The sequence below is a fragment of the Candoia aspera genome, chromosome 1 (assembly GCF_035149785.1).
Source record: "Candoia aspera isolate rCanAsp1 chromosome 1, rCanAsp1.hap2, whole genome shotgun sequence".
NCBI classification, from domain to species: Eukaryota; Metazoa; Chordata; class Lepidosauria; order Squamata; family Boidae; genus Candoia; species Candoia aspera.
The window spans coordinates 254099913-254127765 of NC_086153.1; the positions used below are offsets into that span (position 1 = coordinate 254099913).

A 27853-nucleotide genomic window follows, 5' to 3' on the forward strand; every position below is an offset into this window, starting at 1 on the left:
TGGAACTGCCAACCTGCTTCATTCCCCTGGTTAATACTGATTTTATCACTAACAGAGCCCTCTGCCCGAGCCACGGGGGATCTTGCTCCAGTCCACCATGCAGAACAGTAAGTGGCTCTTCTTGTCTTTTGGGACAACGCTGGCTTGAGCATGTGTAGTCGAAATGGTGGCTTGGCTTGGCTTGGCTTGGCTTGGCTTGGCTTGGCTTGGCTTGGCTTGGCTTGGCTTGGCTTGGCTTGGCTTGGCTTGGCTTGGCTTGGGTGGCTGGGAAGACAGACAATCTTGAAAATATTCTTCACACTGGAAGAGGTTTCTTCTGGAAAAAGGAAGGGTGAAGCCAAAAGAGATTGGATGAATGGGTTCTTTGGACTCTTATGCCAAGAGATGTGGCTCCTAGAACTTGGAGGAAGAACTGTGTGGAGATTCTCCTCCTTTATCCTGGAGGACATTTTGGAGGCCAGAATCTGAGTCATCCTGAGCGGGGGGCGGGGGGGGGGCGGGGATGGAAGTCCACCCAGTGCAGGAGAACCTTCCTCCTTGTAACTGCACCTAGTGGAGGTGGGGCAAAGGGATATATTTTCATGGACGGACAACTCATTGATTGTAGATAGACCCAGTCTAAAATTCAGCTGCTCATGGGCTCCTCGGCAGCCCTTCAAATAAGAAGATACTTTCTGAGTGTTGTGGGGGGACAGTGTGAGAAATGTCCTCTGCATGAGAAGGGGAGCCAACCACTCCACCCAAGTGGATTTCTAGGTGTCTGATCCTTTCCTTTGGCCCTCAATGCTATTGATCCCCACCCTTTTCTGTGACATTTTTCGGTGATGGGGCTATAGCCTCTCTGTCTGGCATAAAATAGTGGAGCACAGAGGCTTGTATAAATCTGGCATGTCTTAAAACTCGAAGAAGAGGGAGTGGGGAGGGAAGGAGGATCCCTGATTCATTGGATTATGGCAAGGCTTTTGTTGTGGTGTGGTAAAAAGAGACGAGCTAGTTGAAGTCCTTAGTCTGTCAGTGCAACTTTTATAACCTGGAAGGAAATCCCCTTAGCATCCAAGGTATTTGTGCAAGAAGGCATGGAGCTAGGGCGGTGGAAGCTGCTAGATCCAGTCCAATCGTTTTATCCAGGCTAGTAAAGCAAAAGGCTGGAAGAGATTCCAGTAACCTCACCGTTTTGATATATTGTCATAATAAGCCCCAGCACCATCCAGAAAGTAAGGCAGACTAGGATCACCAATCTCTGTGTCCAGAGAACATCAGCGCTTGTTGCAGTTCCTTTGCTAATGACCCAGCAATGAATTTTATTTCGAAATCCAAGCGAGTTCTCCCTGGCATTAAGAATTCCTGAATCATCCACTTTTAAAAACATCAGCTATCCCTTTCGGCGCTCAGGCACAGGCGCATAATGCAAATAGCAGCGGGACGTTGGCACGTTGCTAGACTGAAGGATGGGGCAGGGTGGGCGATCGCCACCCCGAGACGGAAGGCAATGCTTGAGAAAAGATGGGGCGCCTGCCTGTTTTGGATGCCCAGGATTGCTAAGTGTGTTTTAGGCATGGGGTTGGATCCGGAAAGCCTCGAGGATTGCAAAGATAGCCTAAAGGGGCGTGGGACTGAGGAGACGCCGACCCAGATCTCGAGAGGGCCGTTCCCAGTCGCCCTCTGAAAGAGCTAGTTAGTGGCTTCCTTCCGGGACTCTCCGGAGCTCGGCAGGAAGGGCTTCTCTTTGATCTGGGTGGAATCTCCTTCGAAGAGGATGGACCCCCGTCAGGCCCTTTCGCACGTTGGAGGGAATCCCTAGTGACATCGACAGGGAGGGGAAGCCGAGTTTTGGGAAGGAAATACCACGAGCCACCCGGATATTTGTTTCCCAAATTTGGCCACAATTCACCCCCACCCCACCCCCAGCCACGTCGTTTTTGGGAGATTGGGTGGCGCCCAGGTGCTTTCAGCACGAGAATCAATAATCAAGCCCCCGCTATTCGGAAAGCCGCTCCGGATTTCCTCGGGGCCGTGATTTTGCGCGCAGCTCCGCACCTTGGCGAGGAACTCAGACCCAGATGGAGGACACTCTTTAAAATCGATTGCACTTTCTTGCGGATAAACATACTTAGCATGTAACAATACCGCCGGGCTCCTGGCAGTAAGTCGTGCTAAAAGCGACTTATTTATTTGGAGGTAGGCATGTTCGGAGAGGGGAGCCAGACAGCCCTCCAGGCTTATCTTGGGGAAAGTTGCTCTCCGGGTGTTCATGGCCTTGAAAAATAGGTCTTGTTGTGCAACGTGCAAGAAACGTGAGTCCGCAGGGTACTCCTGAGGTCAAGGTAGGCTTGATCAGTTAAGGTGGACAGTCCCCCGATTTTCCAAAAAGTTATGTCGGTGAAATAATGTTGAAGTCTTTGCAGGCGATTCTTATTTTAAGCATACTGCGGTGATTTTAAACTTACTGTAAACTCGCCCCCCTAGCCGGTTGTTGTTATTCGGTTCAGCTTCTAAATCCAAAAGATATCTCGTTAGTATGCAAACTCCGTCGGAATTTCCTTGGAGAGAAGTGCAGTCGAGACTCGGTCGCGGAATCGGAGCTCCATTGCTTTGCCTCTCCCTCCTCTCCTCTCCTCTTCGCCGGACTCGCTTGCTCTTGCACGTAACCCGGGTCTATTTACATCTCCTTGGCTTTCGGAAGCTGGCTTGGAAGTAAGCCCCACCAAGCACAGTGGGGCTTTCTTCTAAGTAGTCCCGCGAAGGCTCCGGCTCGGCAGCGCCGGCCCTCGGGCGGCTCCCGTTGAGCGCCACTCCTGACCAAGCCCGAGGCTCAACGCCTTTCGACTCGCGGCCTCGGCTTCCCGTGGTCCCGGGGGGTTTGCGCCATTTTCTCCGAGCCCAAGACCCGCTTGGGTGTGTAGCTTCCCGACCGGGGAGAAGTACCCCCAGCCACGGGATCTCTTTCTACGTCCCGAGGCCTGTTTGGGGACTGGAGCTTCCGAGGTCCGTGGTGCTTATTTGCCGGGCTCCTTTCGGGAGTCCCTCTGTGGCTGGACGGGGGCCGCGCTCCGCTGGTGAAGATTTTCTGCTCCAGGTTTGACTCGTCCCTTGGGAGCTTTCCGGATAAGGCCGCCTTGGGTACGCGAGAGCGGCACCCCACGTGTGCCCGGGCTTCCCTACGCAACACGAGCGTCTTTCGTGGGAATCGCAAATGCCTTTGCACTCGCTTTCCCTCCCGACCCCATTCCTCCAACCTACCCACAGGAAAAAGAGCCCGCCGGGGTGATTTGGGTGGAGGTCGCGGCCGGTTTTCCCGGCTTTGTGCGGCGAACTCCTGCGTGTCTGCAGCGCCGCGCATCCAAATTGACACCATATGTTTTCCTCTTGGATGGCTCGCCCGAGAAGACGAGGCGCATAATCATTGCCACTGGGCTCGAACTGCCTGCGTTCTCCTGGGAAATTAAGGCATTGATTAAGGCTTAACCTTTTTTACACGGAATTTGGGAGTTGGGATGCCTTCCTCGAGGCGCGGAGGCGAAATAGGAAAGGCCTCTCTGCCTGTCTGGAACGCGGGCAAATGGCCTCCATCGGCTTCTGTGTGTGTGAGGGCGTGTGTGGAAGAGTGGGGTGTGGAGGCTTAGGAAGAGTGGAAGAAGAGCTCTCGCTTGTGCATCTCGCAGGCACAAGAGCGCCGAGAATCCAGCGGTACCTGGAAGCCCCCTTGTTCTCCGGGGAGCAGAAGGGGGCACCTGCTGCCGCTGCCGTGAACTCAACTGCGGACTTAAGGCGCGCTGCCCTGAGACCTGGTCTGGCCTCAGGCCTCCGCAGGGGGGACAGCCCATATTTCCCTGCAGTCCAGGCCAATGGGGGCAGAGGAGAAAGGGAGGGTCTGGGTGCGGGTGTTAAGCGTAAAGCCTGGCTCTCTAGGAAGCAAGCACTTGGTAGGAGGGAGGCGAGAGGGGTAGAAAAGCGGGCCTCGGATCCCTCCCCCTCCTCAAGCTGCCTTTCTTGTGGTCCTTTCTGGCCAATTACTCCATCCCAGAAGCAAAGAAAGTCGTTGCTTCCCGTTAGAGCTTTTGCAACCATGCTGGCTGGTCGGTTCTCGAGTAGCCTTTACATGAAGACTCATTTTCCCCTCCTCCCAGCCGGCGCCCCCTCCTCTCCTCTCCCCACTGCTCTCTCCAACTCTTGTCACTTCGGATTTGTCGTGGAGGCAGCGCGCCCCTTCGGTGGTGTCCACATTGACCCCGTGGCTACCTTAAAAAGTCGCCTCTCCTCGAAGGGAAAACGAGGCGAGTTCACTCTCGTCGGAGTGATACCCAAATCCGGACAGAAAGGGTCGTTTTTATCCTGCTCCCGTTTGTCGTGACGAAGCAATATCCAAGAGCGGAGCACTGTCACAAAGTGACAGGTCTGCTACAAGTGCTCCAACTGATCTTTTCAATTAGCCTTCCATGCATGATCCGGGGCGACTTCCGCCTATTTCCAGAAATTAAGCTCAAACTTGACGTGCAGCTAGTTTTATTTTAAAGACAAATGTCAGAGAGACTCATCATATTTTCCTGCTCTTCTATATTTGGAGCTTATTTATTGCTAAGAAGCCGAGGCTCCTGGAGTCAATTTAGCAGAAGGCTCCAAAGAGAGAAGGCGAGCAGAACAGAGGCAGAGAGAGAAAGCGGGAAAGAGAAAGAGAGGCCAGACCTTCTCCAGGGAGCCTTTTGCCTCCAAAGCCTAAAGCTGCAGGTTGGGGATCCTTTTCGAACCCCCTTTTTGGAGTCTTGCCTTTGGCTGGGGGTGCTCTGGCTGGGAGGATGCAGACCAAGCCCACCGCTTTTCCTTAATAACCCGAGTGTCCCTTCTCCTCCCCCTCCTTTACCCCAGCGCGTGGGGGGATGGGGAGAGGCGACTTTCTCGGGGCTGGCGTCGTTGGGGAGAGGGGGAGAACCAAGCTGCCCGGGCTTCTTCTCCTGCTTTGCGCAGCCAGGCAGTGTGGGGGGGAGGGGAAGGGAGGGGGGGAGGGGGAGGCAGGGCACCCTTGCCGGGCCGGAGGTGCCTGGCGCTCCTGGAGCCCAGCGCCGGGCTTCCGAGGCTTCTTTTCACCCCGCCGCCCAACGCGAGGGACGGGTGGCTCTTTCTGCCGCCGCCGCCGCCGCCGCTCCCTTTCCTCAAGCCGGCGCTGCCTTCCTTGCTCGCCCTTGCCAAGTCTGCTGAAAGGATGACGCGGAGTGGAAGTGTGTAACCAAATGTTGCTCCTCTGGGCAGAGCCGGCCCTGAATGGATTCGGCGTTTAGCCTGGAATCGGGGGAGGGGGCTGGAGAAGCCAGCCGGGGCGGTGGGCAGGAGAGCCGAGAGGGGAGAAACCTTCCGGGGTTGTCGGGCTGAGCTTTCATTTCTTAGCGGAATGGTCGTGTAGATGGAGATGCATACGTGTGCGTGTGCGTGTGTCGATTTTCAACTGAAAGAAGGCGACACCTTTTCGCGCCTATAACGTGAGCTGCAACCGGCAACTTAGACGGCGATTGGAGAAGCCATGGCTGCTGCGGCTGCGAGGCTGGATGCTTTATTGAAATGGTTCCTTTCCTTGGAGAAAGGGTCCCCTTTTCCCCCAGTGGTTCTTCCAGGCCCAGTTCGTGGGACAGCCCGCTACGGGGAGCTGCTTGCGCTGGATCGGCTCTCTCTCCCCCGGTCCCTGCCCCCCACCCCCGTCCGTGCCTTTCTCCTGAGCCGGTAGGGAGCGGCCCTGTGTCCAGGGTCTCCTCAGGTGACCGAGGCCTCCATTGTCCTTCTCTTCCTTCGCCCACTTCGTAGGTCACAGCGGCGTGAATCAGCTCGGCGGTGTGTTTGTCAACGGGCGGCCGCTGCCAGATTCAACCCGGCAGAAAATCGTGGAACTGGCCCACAGCGGGGCTCGGCCGTGCGACATCTCCCGAATCCTGCAGGTGAAAACGCCAGTCGCCTCCCCAGTTGGAGCCAGGCCGCGGCTTCTTACTTAGAAAGCAGGGAGGAGGGCTTTCCGCGGCTGCGACATTCCCCGTCCAGCCTTCTGGGAAAAAACAATAATAAATCATTCTCAGTCCAGCAGCTTCTCCAAAGTATGGGAGATGTAGTATATATTGCTTGACCAGTCTGTCTTTGCCTTATTTCCACACGGACATGTAGTGCTGCGGTGGTGCCTTAGTTGGCTGGGAATGAACTGGGCGATGACAAGAGATATCCGCATCCCCAACGCCCTTCTTGGAAATCTCTCCCCCTGCCCCCTTGGCATTTCTTTATGAGCGAGCATTGGGGGCGGGGAGGGGGCAGCTAAGGTGTCCTCCCTGCCCGGATGTAACTTCTGTTTTCTGCATGCATTTGTTAAGCGAAGGCTGAAAAGTCAGCAGTATTCCACTCGCCTTTGCTTCGGAAATCGTTACCGAGGCTCCTCAAGAAGTTTTGGCCAGGTATTTGGCTTAGGGATGCAGTCGAATTCGTCTCTGATCCGTCAGCTCCACCATCCCAATATGCCTTCCCCCAGAATGTGACCATTTTGAAAACTGGTCCGAAGATGTCATTAGTAGCTTATCTACTAAACATCTTATCAATATTTGCCATCTTTCTCCAGTTTTTCTTTCCCTTCCCCTGTGTCAAAAGGTTTTTTTAGAGCAAAAATTTCACCTTTGTAGCATATAGGGCCCCAAATGTAATCTTTTTTAAGAAAAGAAAGAAAGAAACCTCTCTAAGTAAGTTCTCATACCATTGAAGGTATATTTTTGTGTTATAGACCCATGCAGATGCAAAAGTCCAAGTGCTGGACAATCAAAACGTAAGCTTGTCATTGTTTAATGCATACTTAAACAATTTTATTTTTGTCTTGAAATTATTAATAATGTGATTTTCTGTCCACTTCCCTGATGCAGGTGTCGAATGGCTGTGTGAGTAAAATTCTGGGCAGGTATTACGAAACTGGCTCCATCCGACCGCGGGCAATCGGAGGTAGCAAGCCAAGAGTAGCGACTCCAGAGGTTGTAAGCAAAATAGCGCAGTATAAGCGGGAGTGCCCCTCGATCTTTGCTTGGGAGATCCGAGACAGATTACTATCGGAGGGGGTCTGTACCAACGATAACATACCCAGCGTAAGTGCATCGAGATACTGCTTTCTGTCTGACCTAGAACGAGCTGTAGCTAACCAGTCCCACCCTGTCTTTTAGTTCCATAGTCTTCCCTTCTCTGTCTCACTGTCCGTCCTTCCGTAGGGGCAAGGCTTGCAGGAGGGCTTTGGAAAAAATAACTCAGGACTCATCCTTGGCTCTGAAGCTTTTGGGAGTTTAAAAAAACGGAACATACTGCTTTTGCAGGATTAAGAACATCCCAAATCTAAAAAAGTGGGGAAATCTTTCTGCATGAATTAGGAATGGCATCCGGCACAGGGCAATACAGGCTGGGCTGTTTCATTCCCGGCATTTCTTTCTAAACTGAAGAGGACAAGGCATTTTTGCCCCAGGCTATTCATCTTCCAGAGAAGTGATTCTCTTGTGAAAGGAATAGCACTCAAGCTAACCCACCGAGCCTTGCCGAAAGTGATCTAAAGTTGGCTGCCCCTGCCCCGTGCCAAATAGGTTTGAAGGCGCAGCTGAACACAAGGGTCTCTTGTGCCACTTGCTTTTCACTAGGATCTCAGCGTTTTGTCTCAGGCTGGGTAGCATATGACTTCTCCTGAATGCATCCCCCACTCCCCAACCCGCAGTCCACTTGGGATGGCAGCCTAGCGCTGCATCAGTCGGGCCCCATTGATTAGAGTGGCCCTGCTGAAAGCCGGGAGCTTGCAATGGAGCAAGAGGGCCAGGGAAGATTCGTGCCTTGAGGGCTACTTGCCAAGGACTCCTGGTGAAATCCATGGTGGGAATGATTCTGGGAACCCGAGTGAGTCTTGCTTGACTTCTGACTTTCTTCTCTGGGACAGTCGACCTGGGGCTGGGATGGGAAGAGGGGGAGAAGTTCTGCACTGTGATTGCCATTTGGTGGAATGCAATTTCCCTTCCAGGTCTCCTCGATCAACCGAGTCCTACGCAACCTGGCTAGCGAAAAGCAACAGATGGGAGCAGATGGAATGTATGACAAGTTAAGAATGCTGAATGGGCAGACTGGGACGTGGGGCACCAGGCCTGGGTGGTACCCGGGGACATCCGTCCCAGGACAACCAACGCAAGGTAGGCAGGGCGGCAGGGCGGGGAGAGTTCAGTCATCTGCCATTTCCCCTCCCCTCCCTTCCTTTCCTCCCTCCCCTCCCTGAGCAGACTGATTTCTCAAATGACCCTTCAGAGCCTAAAGGGGCAACTCAGCATGGGCTTGCCTGCCCCTGACGCCTCCTCCATTTCCAGCTTCTCTCTCTCTCTCCTCTGCCTCTCTGAGAATGCCCACTGAAAGGGCATTTTATAAAAGCCGTGTTTTTTTAGTCCACTTCCCCAAATCCCACCTTTCTCTAGGGAGACCTCCAGACAATGCCAGGGATAGCGGCTAGACTAGGAAGTTAAAAAAACAAACAAACCCGGAGAAGAAGAGCCAGTGGGGAGTACTGTTTACGGGGCTGGACTGAGGTGCAGAGGCCAGGTTCTAGTCCATCTCCAACTGCAGAAGCTCCCTGGGCGACTTTGAGCCAGGCACTCTCTCTCAGCCCAACCTCCTGTTGTGGGGACAAAGTGGGAGAAAGAGCACTACCGAAGCCCCCTTGAGTTCATACCCGTGCTAAGACAACTGCCCCTGCCGCCAGCAGCCAAGCTTCAGGTTGTTTTTAAATCAGGTCCTTACACAACCACCATCTCTTTCTCCCGATTTGAAGGCATCAGATGCTTACTCGCTGATAGATTGCTAGATGGCGAGCAAAACCTCATTGTATCAGCTTGCTCTGGAAGCGTAATTAACAAATGGCGGAGCCCTGAGCAGGAAGGAGCATCCCCAGTGATGGACGGGCTAAAAAACGCGGTTCTTCCTCTTTCAGGGTCTGATTAGCCGGCGGTTGCATTACCATCCATGTCTCTTGTCGAGTCTTGTCTTTCTTGGCAGAAAATAAATATTAGGAAGAGAACAAAGGGACAACTTGGGCAGGAAAACCCTGCTGTTGCGGGTTGCTCCTACTTGCCCCCCTCCGTGTTGGATAAGGCTTTGGCATCTTGAAACCCAGGCTGGAGTAGATCTGGATTTGTTTTTCAGCCACGGACTCGAAGTCAGGGGTGGATCACTGCTGGCAGGTCCCAGTGCCAAGTGCGCCTGGGCACCCCCAGCTTGCTTGTGGTCAGGGGCAGAGGCATACTTTCACACCCTCTTGGCTTGAGTTCATTCCCTCGTGGACTGGGGTTGGTCTGCTTGTTTGTGCGTCCTCTCTTGGGGTGGCTGTGGTCAGCCTTTCCAGCGTCCAGTAGCCAACACCCTGCTTGGTGTTGTCTGGGAAAGGAGAAAGAGGAGGGGAAGCCGGAAGAGAGACTGAGAAAGAGAGCGGGAGAGAAGGAAAGAAAGAAAATCAGTAACAATATGCAGAATATCTGGTACAAAGGATGTTTCTGTCACAGGCAAGAATTTGTTATGGGAACAATTCTGGCGCTATGTAATTGCTCATTAGAGATCGTTTTGTTTCTCATTAAGGCGACATGAATAAGCGTCTAGTTGAAGGAGACAGCTGTAGAAATGTTCCACAGGAGACCTCTGGACACGATATGGCACCGCTTGCCAATTAGACTTGTCAGTTTTAAGAGAAGGGAGCTTTCTAGGAAGACCCTGGGAAGACCAGCGCTTTGGGCCATCCCATTACCACCCCAAGCCTCAGCTCTCCTGGGGGTCGGGGCGGGCACGGGAGGCCGAGGCTAGTGGAAGACTAAGCCCAACACCAATTTTCCAAAGGGGCCTCTGCACCCCCCCCCCCCTCCGCCCATCCTACTATGCCTTTGGACCCGACACTCTGAATTCCCATGCGGGAGGCAACAAAATATATATTAGCTGTGTGCATTATGTGTGGACATTGCAGCGGTGGTGGGAACAGGTTACCTCCTCAGATCCAGGAGGGGAAGTGTGAGCTGCAGCAAAACCAAGCAGAACTCTTGTCACACCTTCAAGGTTGGTAGTTCTTTCAAGACAGATCTTGAAAGATGAATGTTCATATTTCACTTCTTTCATGAGCCAGAGCAAGCTCACTCCTACAAAATCTTCTGCCACGGTAAATCTGTCTTGAAAGAACTATCAGTCCGATATTTTCCATTGGTTTTTCCAAGGTTTCCGTTGTCCTATGATGCCCTGAAAACCATCCTATTAATGTTCTGGACATCGCTATCTCTCAGGACTGCAGATCCTGGGACAGCCCAAACCAAAATCCCAAACCAGAGGAGGGGCGTCCCATCAAACGAGCCTATTGGTTTTATTTGTAAGAGCCTCTGGACTCTGGAATTGCTACCCATCCCTTTGTTTAAGGATGGGAAAGTCAGGGAGGGTGTGGTCAGGCTAGGGATCGCCAAAAAGCAGGGCATTCAGATGGGAAGAGGAGGAACCAATTCGTGTACCAGAGGGAGGTACACGAATTGGACCCCCTTCATGCTACCTAATGTGTTGGCAAGACCTTCCCTAGGGTTTAGCGGTAGGCTAGCAAACTCTGTCTTGGAAGGCTGAGGGTTGCCCTTCAATTCATCTAGAAGACACCAGCTGGATAATGTTGGGAACAGGAAGATTCCAGAGAGGTGCCAGGTGAGGGAGGCAGAGGGATTTTCAGAATCTTTTCAGGCGTGAATTTCAGCCAGTTCAACTCAACCCTGGAAGTCAGAAGCATTCTGGTCGCCCAGGTGAAGGGGGAAAGGATTTGATGCCCCCCCACCCGTATCCCACACACACACACACACACACCCCTTGGGCTGTGAGACCAAACAGCCCGGGCGGATTCGGATCTGCCTCATCTGACTTTAGACTTTAATGGGGCAGCGCAAGGGGAACTCTCTGCTCGGGGGAAGATTTTGCAGTTAAATCCTACTGACAGCTGTGACTTAACTCCCTTCCAATCCCTAAGTTGGCCCCACCGGATCTTAAATGCAAATGCGCCTGATCCTAAATGGATATGCCGGGAAAAGATCGAATTGGTTCAGATTAAATTTCCTCCATCTCTTAGTCGGAAGTAAGGCTGGGGAATTCAGTGAGACTGACCTCTGCTCAGCCAAGCTCGGGATGGCGTAATAAGTAAGGTCCCTTGGGATAAGAAAGTATCTTTGTATTGGACGGACTTCTTATTTTCGAAGACCCGGCTTTGAGATTACCAGTATTAAGAAGGCGTTGTGGCCCTTTCCCTTCTCTGAAAGAGGGCGTCGGTTTGGAGCCTTCCTTCCCGAGGCTTTGAGGATCGGGATTTCCCCAATCAGAGCAAGAGGGCCCTCCGCAGTTCCGGGGGCGGCCAGAGACTCCTGCTTCTCCGCCGTTTGCACAGCTGGGGCCTGAGAGCGTAGAGAAGCGGGGAGCCGCGGGCCCCCAGCAGGACTTCGCAGAGCTCTTCCGAAAGAGAACACAGCCGAACCGGAGCTGCTGCGCTGGGCTAGTTCTCTCGACTCACCTGAAGTGGGACTCGGAATTGTTCGCCCAAGTGTGGGAAAAGTGTGTTTCCGAAGGGGCGTGGATGAGGGCGGCAGAGACATGACCCTCTCTTTCGGTCTGTGGCAATCAGCCTCTCAGTTGGGATTGATAGGATCCTCTCTTGCCCCCCCCCCCGCCCGCCCGCCCGCCCGCCCGCCCGCCTCCTCTTCCAGGATGCGCATCTTCGCAGTCAGTCGTAGCCTTTCGAGGGAGGCCGCTTCAGCAAGATGCATTCACGTTTAAAATCACCTTTAATCCAGATCCCTGCTAGCATACGTAATTCTGCTAATCGGAGAGGAGTTACTGTATTGTCCCTGCTTTTTCTCTTCTTGGAGATGCTGGATGCCGGAGAGCAATGGCGGGGGCTCCGGCAGACCCTCTTCCGAAAAGACCCCCCCCAATGTTTCCTTCCCGCCCCCACACCCGGGCGCTTGAACGCAGGCGGTCCCGAAAGGGCAGCCCCACCCCAAAGTCTTTAAACTGAGCACAGACCTCTGGGGAAATCGAGGCGGTTCCAGGGAAGCAGGCGCTGCCTGCCTGTGGTGGTGCGGGGTTGTTCTGCCTTGTCAGGCAGGGGTGCGGCGGAGAGCGGGCGGTTTTCCAGCCGGACCTGGAGTGCCTGGAGTCGCTTCCTGAAGAAGCTGTGGCCTTGGCCTCCAGTCTTGGGGTGAAGTGGGGCAGGAGTCAGCCAGCCCCAAGGATTGTCATGGAGGAAGGCAGCACATGCTAGATTCTCTCCCAAGAGGGTACCAGCTGTCCGCTCACCAGATGGCCCTAGGCAGCAGCTCTCTGTTTTGTACAGGGGCTTCCTTGCCCAGCCCAGTAATAAAATTTTTGAAATTCCAACCTTAAAAACGCTTGCTTTGGGCTGGATCTTTTCCCCACAGCGCTACAAATTCTGAAATCTTTTGAAGCAAGCCTGTTTAGGATTTGGACACCCGGCTTCCAAATGATTCCCTCCCCCCACCCCCTCCGCCTGCCCTTAACCATCGGTCCCAGTTCAAACCAAGGCTTGGCAAGAAAGCTGGGTGGGAGCTTGTCACTGGCCTCGACTCACTGCATAAAATGTAGAGGGGATGGGGAGGGAGGGGAAAGTGTGAGCCTGGGGTGGGGTGGGGTGGGGGACGCGGAGAAGCAGGCTTCAGCGCGTTGCTTCCCGGTTTAAAAGGATTCCAAGGGCTTTGCCCTGAAACATCCATGCCAGGCTCTGACGTTCTTTTCTCCCCTCGCAGGGCTGCCTCTGCGTGCCTGGATTTTAAGAGCCCATTACTCCCAAAGCATAAGGCAAGGTTAGGTCTCAGAGGGGGACAAATGCGGTCTCAATCTGATAAACGCCATGCAGCAGCAAATAAAATAATGGCTACACGAGGCTGACCGAACAAAAAGAGTCATCTCTACCCGGGAGAAATTCTCTAGTGATTGAGTGGTTTTAAGGATCACCGAGACGCCGTTTCTTATCGCTCCCAGCCGCCCCGCCCCGCCCCCGCCGGCTCCCTTCTCCCCTCCTTATAAGACTAAAGCCTTCTGCAGGATTTAGACACTTTCTCTTTCAACAGATGCTACAATGTTTTGATTCCAGCTCCGCGGCTGAAAGGTGCCGCAATCGGTTTGCTATCTTTCTTGCTTGCTCGGTTTTTTCTCTGCTAGTTTTCCGCCTCACTGATTAAGACACTAAGAAACTAAGGAATGATTTTATTTCCCAGCGTCTTTTATCCCCCCCCCCTCCTTTTTTCTTTCCTGGAAACAAATCCTATACCCAGCGTCAGATGGTCTAGCTTTGAGATAATAGGGGCAGCATATTCACTCGCTTTCTTACGGATTAGGTCCAGAGAAGGTGGAACGGACTATTGAGCTCACTCTTTTATAAAGCTGCTCTCTCCCTTAAAGTCTCTCTTTAAAAGAAAGCAAGATATCTTAATTGTCTGTCGTTTCTTTTTCTTTTTAAAACATATCTGTCTTTCCCGATCAAAACTTTAAATAGAGTTAACAGACCTCAGTGGGGTTTTGAGGAAGAGAGGCGCGGGAGGGAAGAAGAGATGAAAGTGAACGAAAAAGTCGCCATCAATGTTACTGGGAGAAAATCTTGATTTAGGGGGAATCTAAAGCGTACTGAAGTCAATGGAGGATGTTCCATTGATCTTAATGGCGTTGGATCCTAACCTTTGCGGGCTTTAATGCCGGTTGAGCGAGGACAGCCTTCTGGAGGATGCATTTGTTGAATTCTTTTCAAGTCTCTCTAACCTTTGAGCTGAAAAGCCGCCAATTTTTCTTGTTAGTCCCAACACACAAACACACACGCACACCTCGGCTTGAGGCTGCTTTAGTTCTTGTTCTTCAGCTGTAAACGGAGCTGCCTTTTCGTCCCCTTTGGCGAGCTGACAACAGATGACGCGACACCCGGCGCTTGGATCCCCATCTGGCCGGAGAGAGAACCGCCGAGCGAGCCAGGGGATCCGCCAGATTTGGCCTTTCCTGGCATAGCCCAGCAATCGGGAGGTCGACCTGAAGGCGACCGAAAGGCCTCGGGGAGACCCGGCAGGGCGCGCGGGGCTTAAGCGGCTGGTCTCCCGCCCGATCCACCAGCGGGTTCAGCCGAATTTCGGCTTTTTTCTATTCCCTCTTCCCAGCTTGGCTTCCTTTTGCTTGGGCTGGATGACAAAAGGACCCTCAAGGCGCCCAAACCTATCCCCGCTTGGGCCAGATAGAAGGTTAACTCAAAATGATTGAACCGGGAGCTCTTTGAGATCTCCTTGGGGGCTTCATCCCGAACAAGCCTACATGACGTTCCCCCGCCCCCATCTTTGGTTTCTCCTTGTTTGGGGAAAGCCGCTGAAGGTTCAGGGCTTGCCTTCCAATCGAGGTGCTTGCCTGGCGGCTCCCAGCCTCGTCCGCGAAGTTGCGTCTACTGCGGAGCAAATGGCGCCTCTCCCCCGCGCCTTTGCCACAAGGCGATCCGGCGGTGGATCTGAGGCAGGCCGGGAGAGCAGTCCAGGGCCATCCGGATCCCTCCCACGGCACTCCTCTTCCCCAAATCCCAACGCTTGGGCACCGCGGCGCCGCGGGAGAAAGGAGGGAGGCCTCCCAGCAGCTGCGAGCGGCACAGGCTTTGGCTGCGCTGCGCCCCAACCACCTCGGAGATAGAGCGGGGCCCTGAGCGCGGGAAAGGTACGCTGGTGTGTGTGGAGCTAAGGCGGCCAAACATTTTGTAAAGGCCTGTCCTAGCATCCCAGCAGCTTGGCTTAGAGCAGAGTTTCTCAACCGTGGCAGCTTGAAGGTGTGTGGACTTCAACTCCCAGAATTCCCCAGCAAGCATAGCTGGCTGGGGAATTCTGGGAATTGAAGTCCACACACCTTCAAGCTGCCACGGTTGAGAAACACTGGCTTAGAGTCAACAAAACTGCCGTTCCTTTTCACAAAAATCTCAACCTAGAAGTCCTTACTCTGAAAACGCTTTAAAAGTCAGCGATCACCTTTGGTTAATATATGGAAACAGAGCTCTTGTCTTAGACCCTTCTCTGCTAGTTGAAGCTTACTTAATTTAAGATAAGTAGCTCTCTCTTCTCCCCCCTCCCCCCCGGGTTGAGTAAACAGGCTGAATGTGTGGAGCTGGTCTATTCACCGGTTTAGGGGTGTTCTTTCTTTCTTTCTTTCTTTCTTTCTTTCTTTCTTTCTTTCTTTCTTTCTTTCTTTCTTTCTTTCTTTCTTTCTTTCTTTCTTCCCTGGCTCCTATAGAAGGGGGAAAAAACCCTAAAGAGCATTGAGTAGCCCAGCCCAGGGGACAGTGATTAATGATAGTAGTGCCTAAAGGTTAACATACTTCACTGAAAAGTCTGTTGACTGGGATCCTCGTGATACAATGTGGGCCACTGCACGCCTCAAGAGAATCCTTTTGTTGGGCCTGCCTGATTGTGTCCTCAAAATTCTGCCCACGAAAGTTTGCCAACCCTCCTCCTTGCCCCAAGAGTTTAATAGTTTCCTTTACTCTGCTGGCATTGTGTCCTGGTGAAAGGCAGCCCCCCTCGCTATTCAAGTGGTGGTGGTCATCTCAATAGATCTCCAAACACCCATATGGTGACCACTGGAGATGAATCCAACTGTTTAAATGGGGGAGAAAGTTGGGGTTTAAAAACATTTCACAGTGTTTGAAAAGATCTCTACCAGATCCTGTCACAATTCTCTTTAGGGCTTTGAAGGTTAGACTCCATTGTTGGCTGATTATAAGCGATATATTACTCTAAAGTTGATTTTCCACAAAAATCTGTTTTCTAGGCTGGAAGAGAGAAAAGGCTGTTCGTTTCTTTTTCACATAACTTTCTCCCTCTCTTCTTCCTTCTTCAGGACATGTATCAAAAGAAACCCTTGTTCTAGTTTTCATTTAGCAACTTCAAAACCACTCCAAATTATGCTCTGAAAGGAAAGGGAGAGTTAATTTACTGACAACTTCTCTCCTTCTACAGGAATGTCCATTTCTTTTGTAAAAAAAGAGAAAAAAGGGGGGGGGGAGAAGCAGAAAAAGGAGAGGAAGAAACCTTTCTCTCCACTACCACCCCCATTTTCCTCAGGGTCTGCAGACACTTTGAAAGACAGCTCAACCAGGAGCATATCTTTACCTCCAGCAGCTATGTGAAAACAATAAAACTTTCTCTTGTTTAATGATAGAAATTACATTAAAAGTGGTGGAAATGCCCTAATTAAAAATGTACCACAAATGATATGCCAGGCGCTCAGCTGCAGAATAGCATATTTAGCTACTTAGCGAACTCGCTACTATTTCTTGTTAAAATTACATGTTAAAATTTTAAAAGAAATCTTACTTTTCTCTGGTGCAACACATTACAAAGAATGGACAGTCCTTTTATCTAAATATAAAATTCCATTTTCAGCAATTATAGCCTGTTCTTGGTGATGATATAATTACAGCTGTGCTCTGTAATAGGTGTCAAGGCAATGCACACTCATACAATAGTTGAATAAAACTGCAGAACAATGCAGGCACTTCTAAATTCACAACCTTTAAAATGAAATTGGCTGTGCAGAATTCAAATCAAAACTAGATAAATATTTTTTAAAAAAGATTACAAGCTTGGTTTGGCTTCTTAATAGCATTTTCTGCAAACCTATCAACATCTAATTGATTAGATAGGAATTACTGATTATAGATAATCTGAAAAAGTGAGCATCGCTATTCTAAATGTACCAATAGGTAAATAAATTTCATTGAAAGAATATCTTAGGAAGGCATGCTGGAAAAGTTGCACCACACTCATTTGAACAATTTCTTTGGCTTGCTGTATGTGAGAAGAGGCAAAAATAACACATTTATTCAGCTGTATTTTTAAAGCATTGGTTAGATATTTCTGAACTGGCTATTTCTACCTTGGAACATGTTTTTTGTTCCCCATTGTTACATGCTGATTAATATTTTATTGCCAGCAACTTTGAACATCACTGTATTGTAGAAAGGAATACCGTAAGTCCTATCTCTTCTGCTACCATTTCATTTAAGAATCCCAGACTGACTTTAGCTTAGAAGAAGTCACTGAATAGCCTTCCAAAATTCCCCATCCTGGAATTCTCTGTATTCTTCAGAACAGACAAATAATTGCAGTAGATACTGTAGTCACCCCAGTAATTATCTACTAACCACCTTTTGATCACCATATGTGATACAACACACACAGAGGGTCCTGACATCTACAAGCTTTCTGCATTTCATTTCAGTGCCAATCTCATGAACATCCTTTGGGTACAACACTTTCATGTCCTGCAGCCAAGCTGGATCAAAATGACCATGAACAAATTAGCAAGATGTCATTTCAGTGAGATGTAGACTGCAGAAGTAGCATATGATATATTTTAGATTAGTGCATACACAAATTTAAATCCAAATAAGTGATATATGGATTGAGCTACAAAATAATTATGATTCAGCATAGGGTGTACCTCCCCCAGAATGAGCAGTTGGATTACTGCATTGTCACTTGTGGATAATGAAAAAGAGAAGAACCATCCTGAAGCATGGTTGGCTGTGTTCACTATGGCATATCAGTTCAGCAAGGTGTTTCTTACAATGGTTTCCTCTTTCTTTTGCAGATGGCTGCCCACAACAAGAAGGAGGGGGTGAAAATACCAATTCCATCAGTTCAAATGGAGAAGATTCAGATGAGGCCCAGATGAGACTCCAGTTGAAAAGAAAGTTGCAGAGAAATCGGACGTCCTTCACACAAGAACAGATCGAAGCACTTGAGAAAGGTGAGACTCATTTTTCATAACCAAAAGTCAGAACAAGGGACATGTAATGTACTGTACTGCCTCTTCTGTCCTGGCATGTCCTGGCATGCTATGATCAATCTGGGACAGAGATGAAGATCTTTCTTACAGCTTAGAGATGAAATGATTATATAAGCAGCATTGCAAGCATTTGAAACTGGAAGTTCAAAAATATCACAAAGCCACAGTGTGGTCATTGGATAAGGGCTATGTCTTTGTCATGAGACTCTCAGCTACAATTTTGCATCTCCATTTTTCAGATCATAAAATATGCACAAATCTCAGTCCAGCATCCTTCAACTCCATTGCTCCCAAAGTATAGCTGACTTGGGGCTCATCTGATTTGAGGGCTGGATTTCACAGACCTGTCATTTGAAACAGTCTTGAAAGTTAGCATGGGAAAGTTACTATAGGGCTTATCTGTTAACTGCTTAAAATGCATCCAAACTTGCAGTACCTTTCATTGATTTCTCCTTAACAATTTATCTCTGAACAAAATCTGTAATCATATGATTTAATATGAATCACTTAATTCAGGAAGGAATCGTTCAGTAATAATATCTCACCCTTTTGAATCAAACCCGCATTATGTGATCTTGTTCAAAGCATTCCCATGATGATATTCCTCATAAAAGATTTAGCATGCCAAGTGCACTCAGAATATTCAGAAAGTTAAAAGCAAGAAACCTATTTTAATGCAAATTCCATGGGTTTCTTTTCTACCAGAATTTGAGAGAACCCATTATCCTGATGTGTTTGCCAGAGAGAGACTAGCTGCCAAAATAGACCTGCCTGAAGCAAGAATACAGGTATGCAGTACAGTATTTTTCTTCAGCTCTTCCTATCTTACTATATGCTTCCTCTTTTTTGTCTCTGTACAAGGGTGCATTCATGTTCAAGAAAATGGTATAAGTGCATCTCTTTCACTAGCTTTTAATTGTTAATAATTTTAATGAATTATTTTAATTCTGATTTTAACTGTATTAGGGGTTGTTTTGTTTGGTACTCTGTATTTTCTTGCATTGCAATCCACCTATAGTTTTGAAATAATCAGAACAGCAGCTGTCCATTCAATAATACATAATCAATAAAATAAAATAAAAATATGCAGACTCCCATCAAGCTATGTGCATCTCACCAAAAGCAAGTAGTGTACATGCTCACTTTTAATCTGGAACTCATCTGGACCTAGAGGGATGTTGTAACTCAGATGTATAATAAATATGTACCTAAACTTCCCATCTGGAAAGTCCACCACACAGGTGGATAATCTGGTATGGCCTTTGCTAAACCTTTTGTCCCAATCAGTATGGTAATAGATGAAAAAAAATGTAGAAGTGGGTTGTTCATGAAGATCATCCTTTTCTTTTCATGAGTGTTTCCTATTAGTACTACAGCCCTAGAGAACCATTGAGTCTTTTCCTTTGTGTGATGCACCTTCTCCTCCCTGGACTAATGGGAAATATATTATATTTGCAGGTATGGTTTTCCAACAGGAGGGCAAAGTGGAGGCGGGAAGAGAAACTAAGAAACCAGAGAAGACAAGCCAGCAACACCCCGAGTCACATTCCCATCAGCAGTAGTTTTAGCACAAGTGTCTACCAACCGATCCCACAGCCTACAACACCGGGTAATATGCTTTAAGAAGTATATCAAGCAATTACTCACCCTTTCTGGGCAATACCATGGAACACTGTCCTGCAACCTTCCCCAACATGGAGACTTCCAAATGCATTGGCTGGGAACTGTGAGAGACAGGTTCAACACATGTGGGAGTCACCAGGTCAGGGAATGCTGCCAAAAGTAATGCAGTCATCTGATCAAAGTGTAACTAATACATCCATCCTCTCTATCTATCTATTCTATTATAGTTTCCTCTTTCACATCAGGTTCAATGCTGGGCAGAACAGACACCGCGCTAACAAACACATACAGTGCTTTGCCACCCATGCCTAGTTTCACAATGGCTAACAACCTGCCTATGCAAGTAAGTATAATCCACTAATATGCTCTCTGAGCCGAGTAATCACTGGGCAGAATCTCTGTCCTTTGAAGTTAGAAACAATTCCAGACTATAAGGGAGATTTCTCCAGGGTTAAGAGGATTTTCCATATCATGCTGCTATTACCAAGTGTGCAATCTACCTGGTCTAGGTGGGATCTTATGCATATTATCAGTCTGATTTAACAAAATGGGGAAGCCTGGACTACTCGGCAAGATCTTGTCACACATACATACACATATTAAAGAGAGAACCTGCATTGATGGTTTGATGCTTACAATCCATCATGCTGATCAGAATCTCCACTTTAACTACCAACATATTGAAACATCTTTTTGCTTTGTTGTAGCTATCTTGGTTATGACAGATAAGCTACCAATTGTTAATGGATCAATAATCTGGACAAAATATTCTTAAGCAAGCAGGCAGAAAGTAGATTGGGATCTCTGGTAGATTTCATGGTGAACTGTGATAGATATACAGGGGCTTCTGATTCCCATCAGCTTGAGTATGGTAACAGTAAAAGTTCTATAACTTAAATTGGTGTGTCCAGATGAAGAAAACTAGGAGTAATGCTTTCATTTAAGAAAGGGAGAACTATATATTCTGTTCTGGTACGAAAGCAAAAAGGCAGCCTGCTCCTTCATTCTAACTGCATCAAATGCTTGATACTGCCCTTCTTCCTATTTTTTGCCCAATCCATTGGTTATAGAAACACTGTATTGCTTGCAAGTTTGAAGTATGGCTGTCTCTGTTTTTAAGTCCCATATGGACCAAGGCCGTAGTCCACAAATTGCTTGTTTCAGGAATCTTGCCTTTATTTCAGCAAGGTGTTTTAAAGTCAATGAGTAGATGTGTAACAAGACAGAAAGTTTCCCAGGAAAGGTGAAATTCAGCAGCTTCTGCAGGCATTCAGAGCTCATACAGGGATTCTGAGTTGTAACCTAGAAGGCAAACATCTGAAACTTTCAGGCAAAGATGTAGATTGCTTCTTCTGGTTGATTTATCTACGTTATCTGAGCCAAATAGGCACAGCTAGTGTTGATTTAATGTGGTTCAGGTCATTGCTCAGCACAGGGCTCACAGGAGTTTTGTGGAAATAAATGAAATAAGAACTGCAAAGCGTAAGTGTGAACTGGTAAATAATGATAAAGAAAAAAAATTACACCTCCTTTGGTGCTCTTATGTACCATAGCTATGGTCAGATTTTACTGCAATAGAAAAAACCCAGATTTGCCTTGAGTTATTTATAAAAATAATAAAGGTGGGATAATAAATAAATAAATAATAAAAAATGAAATAAGTTGAATGAGTTGCCAGTGAATGGCTGGCTGAGTGGCTTTGCTTCCAGTTTCTCTGGTTTGCAGTGACTTCACTATTCCTAATCATCCTGATAATAGGCCTTCTATTGCTAGGAGAATCATAGTATTACTATAGTGCTATCTATGGTCAACAGAGCTGCCACTCCTTGATTATTTATTCATTAATTAGATTTATGACCCAACTTGTCTTCAGGAGCTGAAGCAGCATACTTAGCACTCCGTCCTTAAGTTATTCTCCACAAGAACAAGCTTGTGAGTTAGTTTAGCGATGAGATTGTGCGGAGCTCAGAGTCACCCATTGAGTTTCCATGGCTGAGAATGGATTTGAACCTGGGTCTTCCCAGTCCTAGTCCAACACCTTAACCATGACACCACACTGGCTCTGATCACATGTATTCTTTGGGTTTGCATTTCTGCTTAGCATTAGAATGTTTCCTCTTTTTTAAATACATGCTTAGAATTGCAATGCTATTACTATGATGTTGCACAGTATACAACATGAGCAGTTATTAATTCAAATGAATTTAATCTAACATAAATGAAGATTAATATCAATGAAGTTTGTAATCATATTCTTGCAACCCCAATTCCATAGGCTGTGAGACACTTGAAAGATAAATTTGCATGAGCCACTGCTACTGCCTAGGGGAGTTGCTCTGATCTCAAACAGGCAACCTTGCTTAAGCAACAGGAACAAGAAGCTAAAGGGTGCTTGGTTAACTTCCAAGGAATCCACAAGGATTTCCCCAGGCAAAGATGTTGTACATCTTTTATCAGTAAGTCAGTAGACCTGACCAGTGACCAAAACATGCAGTCCAGTACAGACTGATATTTGTTTTTTGTCTTTATTGAACTGTGGCCATTGGTCCTGATCCAAAGAAAGTTCCATTGAGTTTAAGTCAGCTGGGATTAATGACTCCTTGATTACAATTGGAATTGTTGTTGTTTATGTGATGCTGATGGATTGTATAAATACTTGGAACTTTGTACCTGCGTGGTATAGTGTAATGGAATGCCTGTTGCGATAGAATGGCTTGCTGTGAATTGGCTGATCAGTTTTGGTAATATTTATTTATCAAATTAATCACCGCCCATCTCCCCCTCAAGGAGGGACTCTGGGTGGTTTACAATAATAAATATTTCAGTGTAATCCCATTCTTCTGGACTGAGGACAGTAAGTTCAGGCTCGATGAATAAGATTATTCTGCTAGCATTACACATTTGGTTTGGGACTGTATTTGGATCCCTGGAAATGCCTGAATGCTATCTACCCTATCTATTCAGCTATGCTTCTTTAAACTATCAAACTGATTACAAAGGTGTAGAAGAAACCAAAGTAACATAGAAATTTCAGCAACCACTGAAAGAGAAGTATAAAGGTTACTCCATTTTGTTTTATCTGGGGGAAATTTTAAAGAAAACAAAGGATGCCCTAAGCATAGCAGAGGGTTGAAGCACCATTTTACCTTTTAAGAATCCTGCCTCTCCAAATTGGTTTATAGTCCAGCCCAACTTCTAGTCCAATCCTCACCTTGTTGTTACATCCAGCCAATAGAACTTGTGCTCTAGGATATTATAGAAGAAAGGCAGATCCTGGGAAGAGCTCCCCAACTCTTAACCCAAACAACTTGGCCTGGGAAGTGGAAGAAAGGATTTGATAAAATTATCCAGAAGCTCTGAATTCAAAGGGCAAAAAGTTTCAGTTGGGTAAAAAGAAAATATCTGTTTAAAAATGTATCTAACTAGAAAAACTCATTACTATAGTGCTGGTGAAGAGAAAGAGCTTATTAACATGCTAGCAGGCTTACACCTTGGCTGATGAGACACCATGGCTATTGGCACCCTAGAAATACCCAAGGGGAAGCAGAGGATGTGAACAGCACCTGCAGTTCTAAATAGCTGTGTTAAAATGAATATTGCTGCTAACCCTCATGCTTGTAAGCATGCGAATAACTACTCGGGAAAAGAATATATTCTAGGGCCTGAATCACTGTTACACACATAGGAGGATAGCAGGTTATGGATATTTCATGGATGAGCTTGAATTATTACTACTTATGGAAAGCCCTAAAAAGACTAGGATTAATAAACCTATATTTGCAAAGTACAAAGCTTAGAACATATGTCTGTGAATACAAAAGCTATTTAGGGATTAAACACCTTTGAGATCTTTTAAGTATTTTGCCCCAAATTCCAATTCTGCCTCTGTAATAATCAAGCTATTTGTGTGTGTGTGTGTGTATCCCCCCACCATCAGATCAATTTAAATTCAGTTAATACTAAAATACTCAGAGGCACTCATTGAAATTTACTTTGGAGGCAATATGCATAGGATTATGATGCAAAATGAAATATTTTGCATTTAAGTTCTTGCCTTTGCTCTTTGGCCATTTCTCCTGTTTTCTCCCTGTCTCCCCAGATTCCTACATGCTCCAGAATCTATTCTAGATGTGGGGAGGGGGGAATGGGGAGAAATGCATTCCTCCCTTTTGGGCTGAAGGAAGCCAGACCTTTGTGCTCTTGCTTAGGCTTGCAAACTCGAAAGCTAGGTGGCCTGATTTCCTCCTATTATTAATATGGAGTAGATGCTTTTGATGGACACTTAGAACAATCATGAAAGGATCAAGGATTTTCTCCTAAATTCCAATTCAGTGACAGTTGTGATTGGAGATACTTCATTGTTAGTTGCCCAACTTGTGAATGTTCTGGAAGCATTCAGTTGTATCATCCTGTTTATGAAAATAGAGGTGGAGTGGACCTTATCTGTACTCAGGAAAGCAGGGTCTAAGATTCATATGAAAGGATCCAATGGCCCTGTTTCCATAATGTGTTTAATTGGGCAGAAGCTGGGTTGTGCCATCACCATAAGCTTGTCAGCTAACCTGGAAAATTAACCTAGAAGGATTTAGGATGAACTAATCTCCTCTCTCCCAGTCAATCATTCCATGAAAACAGGGTTTGAAAGGGTTAACAAAGAAGTAACCCTTTGTCTCTGAAACAGACACAAAGCTGTAGAAGGGCCCTGCAAAAATGCAGCTTTTCTAGGCATTGTGTCACTGTTTCCTTTCTACTTTTCACCCTCTGAGACCATCATAAATGGGGCAGGGTTGGCGGTGAATGGAAAAGAGGGGTCAGCATGGGAAAGCCTTCCCTCTGATTCCATCCACAGTGGCACTGAACCTAATTAGGCCATCAATGTTTTCCCCCTCCCATTATTTTTTTCTAATGGAGGAAAACAGCCTCTAAGCCCGCTTTGCGGTGAGTGGGAGGACTTAAAAATGGCCTTTACAGGGCTGCCTTATTGATGCCTGACAGTGGCTGCTGGCACATGGGGGAGAGCTTATTGCCCTGGGGAGAAGCTGAGTCAGTTGTGTTGGCAAACAGAGCCAAGCTCTGTATGCTAGAGAATGCAGCTGGGCATCTGTCTTCCCTCTTGCAACAAAAAGGGGAAGCTCATCCAACATATTTGAACACATCAGTAAATCTGAATGTTGCATGAGTTTGTGGAGATTACATTTGCAGTATCTATTAAAAAAGAAAACATAAGACGATATTAAAAGTCATGAACATTATATTGGTCTTTTCTCCCACAGCCCCCAGTACCCAGCCAGACTTCCTCTTATTCTTGCATGTTGCCCACAAGTCCATCAGTAAATGGGAGGAGCTATGATACATACACCCCTCCTCATATGCAGACACATATGAACAGCCAGCCAATGGGCACCTCTGGAACCACTTCAACAGGTGAGCAACCATTGGTATCTTCATCAAAGATGATTTATAGGAGTGCTTCTCCAATGAATCTGAACTTTCATTCCTTTGTGCAGAACTTGATTACTTGTTTTCTCTCAAAAGATTAAAAACCTATTGCTACCAGTTACTGGAAAGTAATAGTCTCAGTTTCAAATTTAAACATTTAACTTGGTGGAAATCTACATTACTTGTTTACTTTTTCCTAATACAGTAATAAAAATCATTCCTTAATTTTTCTGTTTGTCCCATTTTATATCTGGCCCCATTTCAAGAACCTTGAATGGATAACAGTAAGATTAGAATGCAAATATATTTAAAATTTGAGTAAATTGAAAAGATGCAGACATTTAATGTAGGTAATGGACTATGATACATTTCTGTACTACACTACCAAACACGTATGCTTCAGTACACTTAAAGATGGTTAAGCAGATTAATTTCCTAAAATAAGAATGGCCACAATAGATTATCAAGTTAAACAAAACTTGAATATTTGCATATAAAAGCTTTAAGAGTCTAATTAGATAGTATTGGAGATCATGAATAAAATAGCCTAATTAAAAAGAAATCCCTATTTTGTTAGAGATCCCCTGTTAATGTAAATCATTTATAGATTAATGCAAATGCTGTGGTTCAGCACTTCTTTAACCATGTAGAATAACTTATAGGTTTGTGTTTCTCTGCTTATTTGGTGAAAGGAGGATATCTCAACATAAAAAGATGTACGAAGATGTAACCTGTGTTTATAATCATATATAACAATATAATAGTACAGTAATTACAAATTAGTAGGATAGTTTTATGGCAAGCTTTAACTTACTTTTGTCTCCATAATGGAGAAGGAGATAAACATTATGGAATTCAAGGAGATAAACTCAGCTCAGTTGAGGAACAGATGCTATGCTTGACCTTACCCAAAAGGCCACTGTAATGCAATTTTGTTGTCCAACTCTTTTCTTGTTCTGCTCATTAATCAAATACATTTTTGTCTGTCTATCTCAGTTGAAGTTTCAAAGTTCCATTAGTTTCAGTGGGAGACTTACATACCTAATCATTTTACTCTTAAGTGCTGAGCTATGTGTTGTACCCCAGATAAATAATAAGCACAACTCATATGATGTAAATTAGCATATTATTTTTATGTGAATTTTGATGATTCACTTCCTTGTTATCTGAAGTGTCTCTGTTTTACTTATTAAATTATTAGCCTCTTTTTAAAGGGATAACATAAAAAAAGCCAGAAATTTAATTTGCACATGTTTATATACTACAGAATTAAATTGCACTGTATCCAAAGTTATGTTACCTCCCTTCTCCCAATCCCTGCACCATCCTGCATATCTGTTGTAGTGCTGGATATCTTTCCATCAATAGGTGGACATAATTGGATATTATTATTATTATTATTATTATTATTATTATTATTATTATTATTATTATTATGCCAACCATTGGAAATGATGGTTGGGAAGCGAGAGAAACACGCATAGTCTGGGCGCTTATATACATGCACAGAGAGAACCTCTACCAGGATTACATCCCAAAATAAAACCACTTGTCATTTCACAATGATCTTTGTGCATGCATAGAAGAAGTTCTTGAAGTGGCCACACTGAGCCTTTAAGAAGGCACAGTGCCTTAACAGTACAAGTAGCAGTTCGTAGGAGTATTCACTGGCTTCCCAAAGTGTCCCTTGATATTGGGCCAAGTCTCTCTCTCTCTCTCTCTCTCTCTCTCTCTCTCTCTGTCTGACTGTCTGTCTGTCTGTCTATCATCTATCTATATCTATATCTATCATCTATCCATCCATCCATCCTCCATCAATTCATTCATTCATTCATCTATAAACACACACCCAAACACATTTTTTTCCCCTCCTTCAAGGTCTAATTTCTCCTGGAGTGTCAGTTCCTGTTCAAGTTCCTGGCAGTGAACCTGATATGTCTCAGTACTGGCCAAGGTTACAGTAAACCATGGGTTGATTTTGTAAATGGCTCTATGGACATCAGTTGGAGGTTGATCTGTATTTCTAAAAGAAGAATGGCTTTCCACATACTTCTGTACTACAACTGCATCCTATGATGTAACACATGGGGAAAGACTTTAACATGGACCTTTGTATACTGAAGGCATTATATCAGTTGGAACAAATCTTCATTTTGGTATCCAAACTTTTATTCATTTTGGTGTATTATTTGTAAATGGGCATTTATATGTTATAATGAAAGAACAATGTAGACTGAATGGATGTTTGCTTTTGTGTTGGTCATGAAGTTTTTTTTTTTTAAAGGAAGCCATGATCAACAACCTTTGCCACGAATTAAGAGTTTTATCAAACTATATTGAATACTTCTACCAATTTGTTCATAGATTCCAGACTATGCTCCAAGTCTGTATTATTTCACGGCATATAATTCAACCAGGAACAATTCAGAGTATATTTCTGTAAGGAAAATATCTGTTGAAATTTCCAAAGGTTATAAACAGATGATGCTTATTTGCAAACATAGGGTTAACTTCAAAGAAGAAAAGTTTGATAGGAAAAGGGTAGATTGTGTCTCCGATATAATCCAATTTGTTTTATGTCAAAATGTAAGTATTTGTCTTCCCTAGAAATCTCCCAGAATGATTTCTATAATAAAGTTAATTTCATTTATATTCAACAAGAATATTCTATAGATGTTTTACACACATTTTCATGCATCAAACGTTTCTTTTTTGGTCAGCAAAAGTTAATTGTTCTTAGCTATAGTTGTACTACTGTTCACAGTCCAATCATTTTGTGCATCTAGAATTCATTCCTAATCAATTAAAAGTGCTTGCAAGAGTTTTAAACTTAAGTGTTTTGAAGTTGTTCACAACGACATATCAAAATTAACCATTGTTGATTGTAAAAACCATGCCAAAGCCTTTGTATTTCCTTTATTATACTATTTTATTTTTAACCTAA

At 46.2% G+C, this 27853-nt stretch overlaps 1 protein-coding gene across 8 annotated transcripts; it reads left to right on the plus strand.

The window, feature by feature from the left end:
* Window positions 1–94: 94 nt before the first annotated feature.
* PAX6 (paired box 6) lies at window positions 95–27853 on the plus strand. Of its 8 annotated transcripts, none has more exons than XM_063289527.1 (11): window positions 95–107; window positions 5791–5921; window positions 6743–6784; window positions 6879–7094; window positions 8003–8168; window positions 17650–17808; window positions 18553–18635; window positions 19306–19456; window positions 19698–19813; window positions 24744–24894; window positions 26788–27853. In XM_063289527.1, the coding sequence occupies exons 1-11, from the start codon at window positions 98–100 to the stop codon at window positions 26871–26873; spliced, it is 1311 nt and encodes a 436-aa protein (XP_063145597.1). In that variant the 5' UTR covers window positions 95–97; the 3' UTR covers window positions 26874–27853. The 8 variants fall into 8 exon arrangements, with proteins under 8 accessions (XP_063145597.1, XP_063145598.1, XP_063145601.1 ...); XM_063289528.1 differs by having other exon boundaries at window positions 19716–19813; XM_063289531.1 differs by having other exon boundaries at window positions 6879–6893.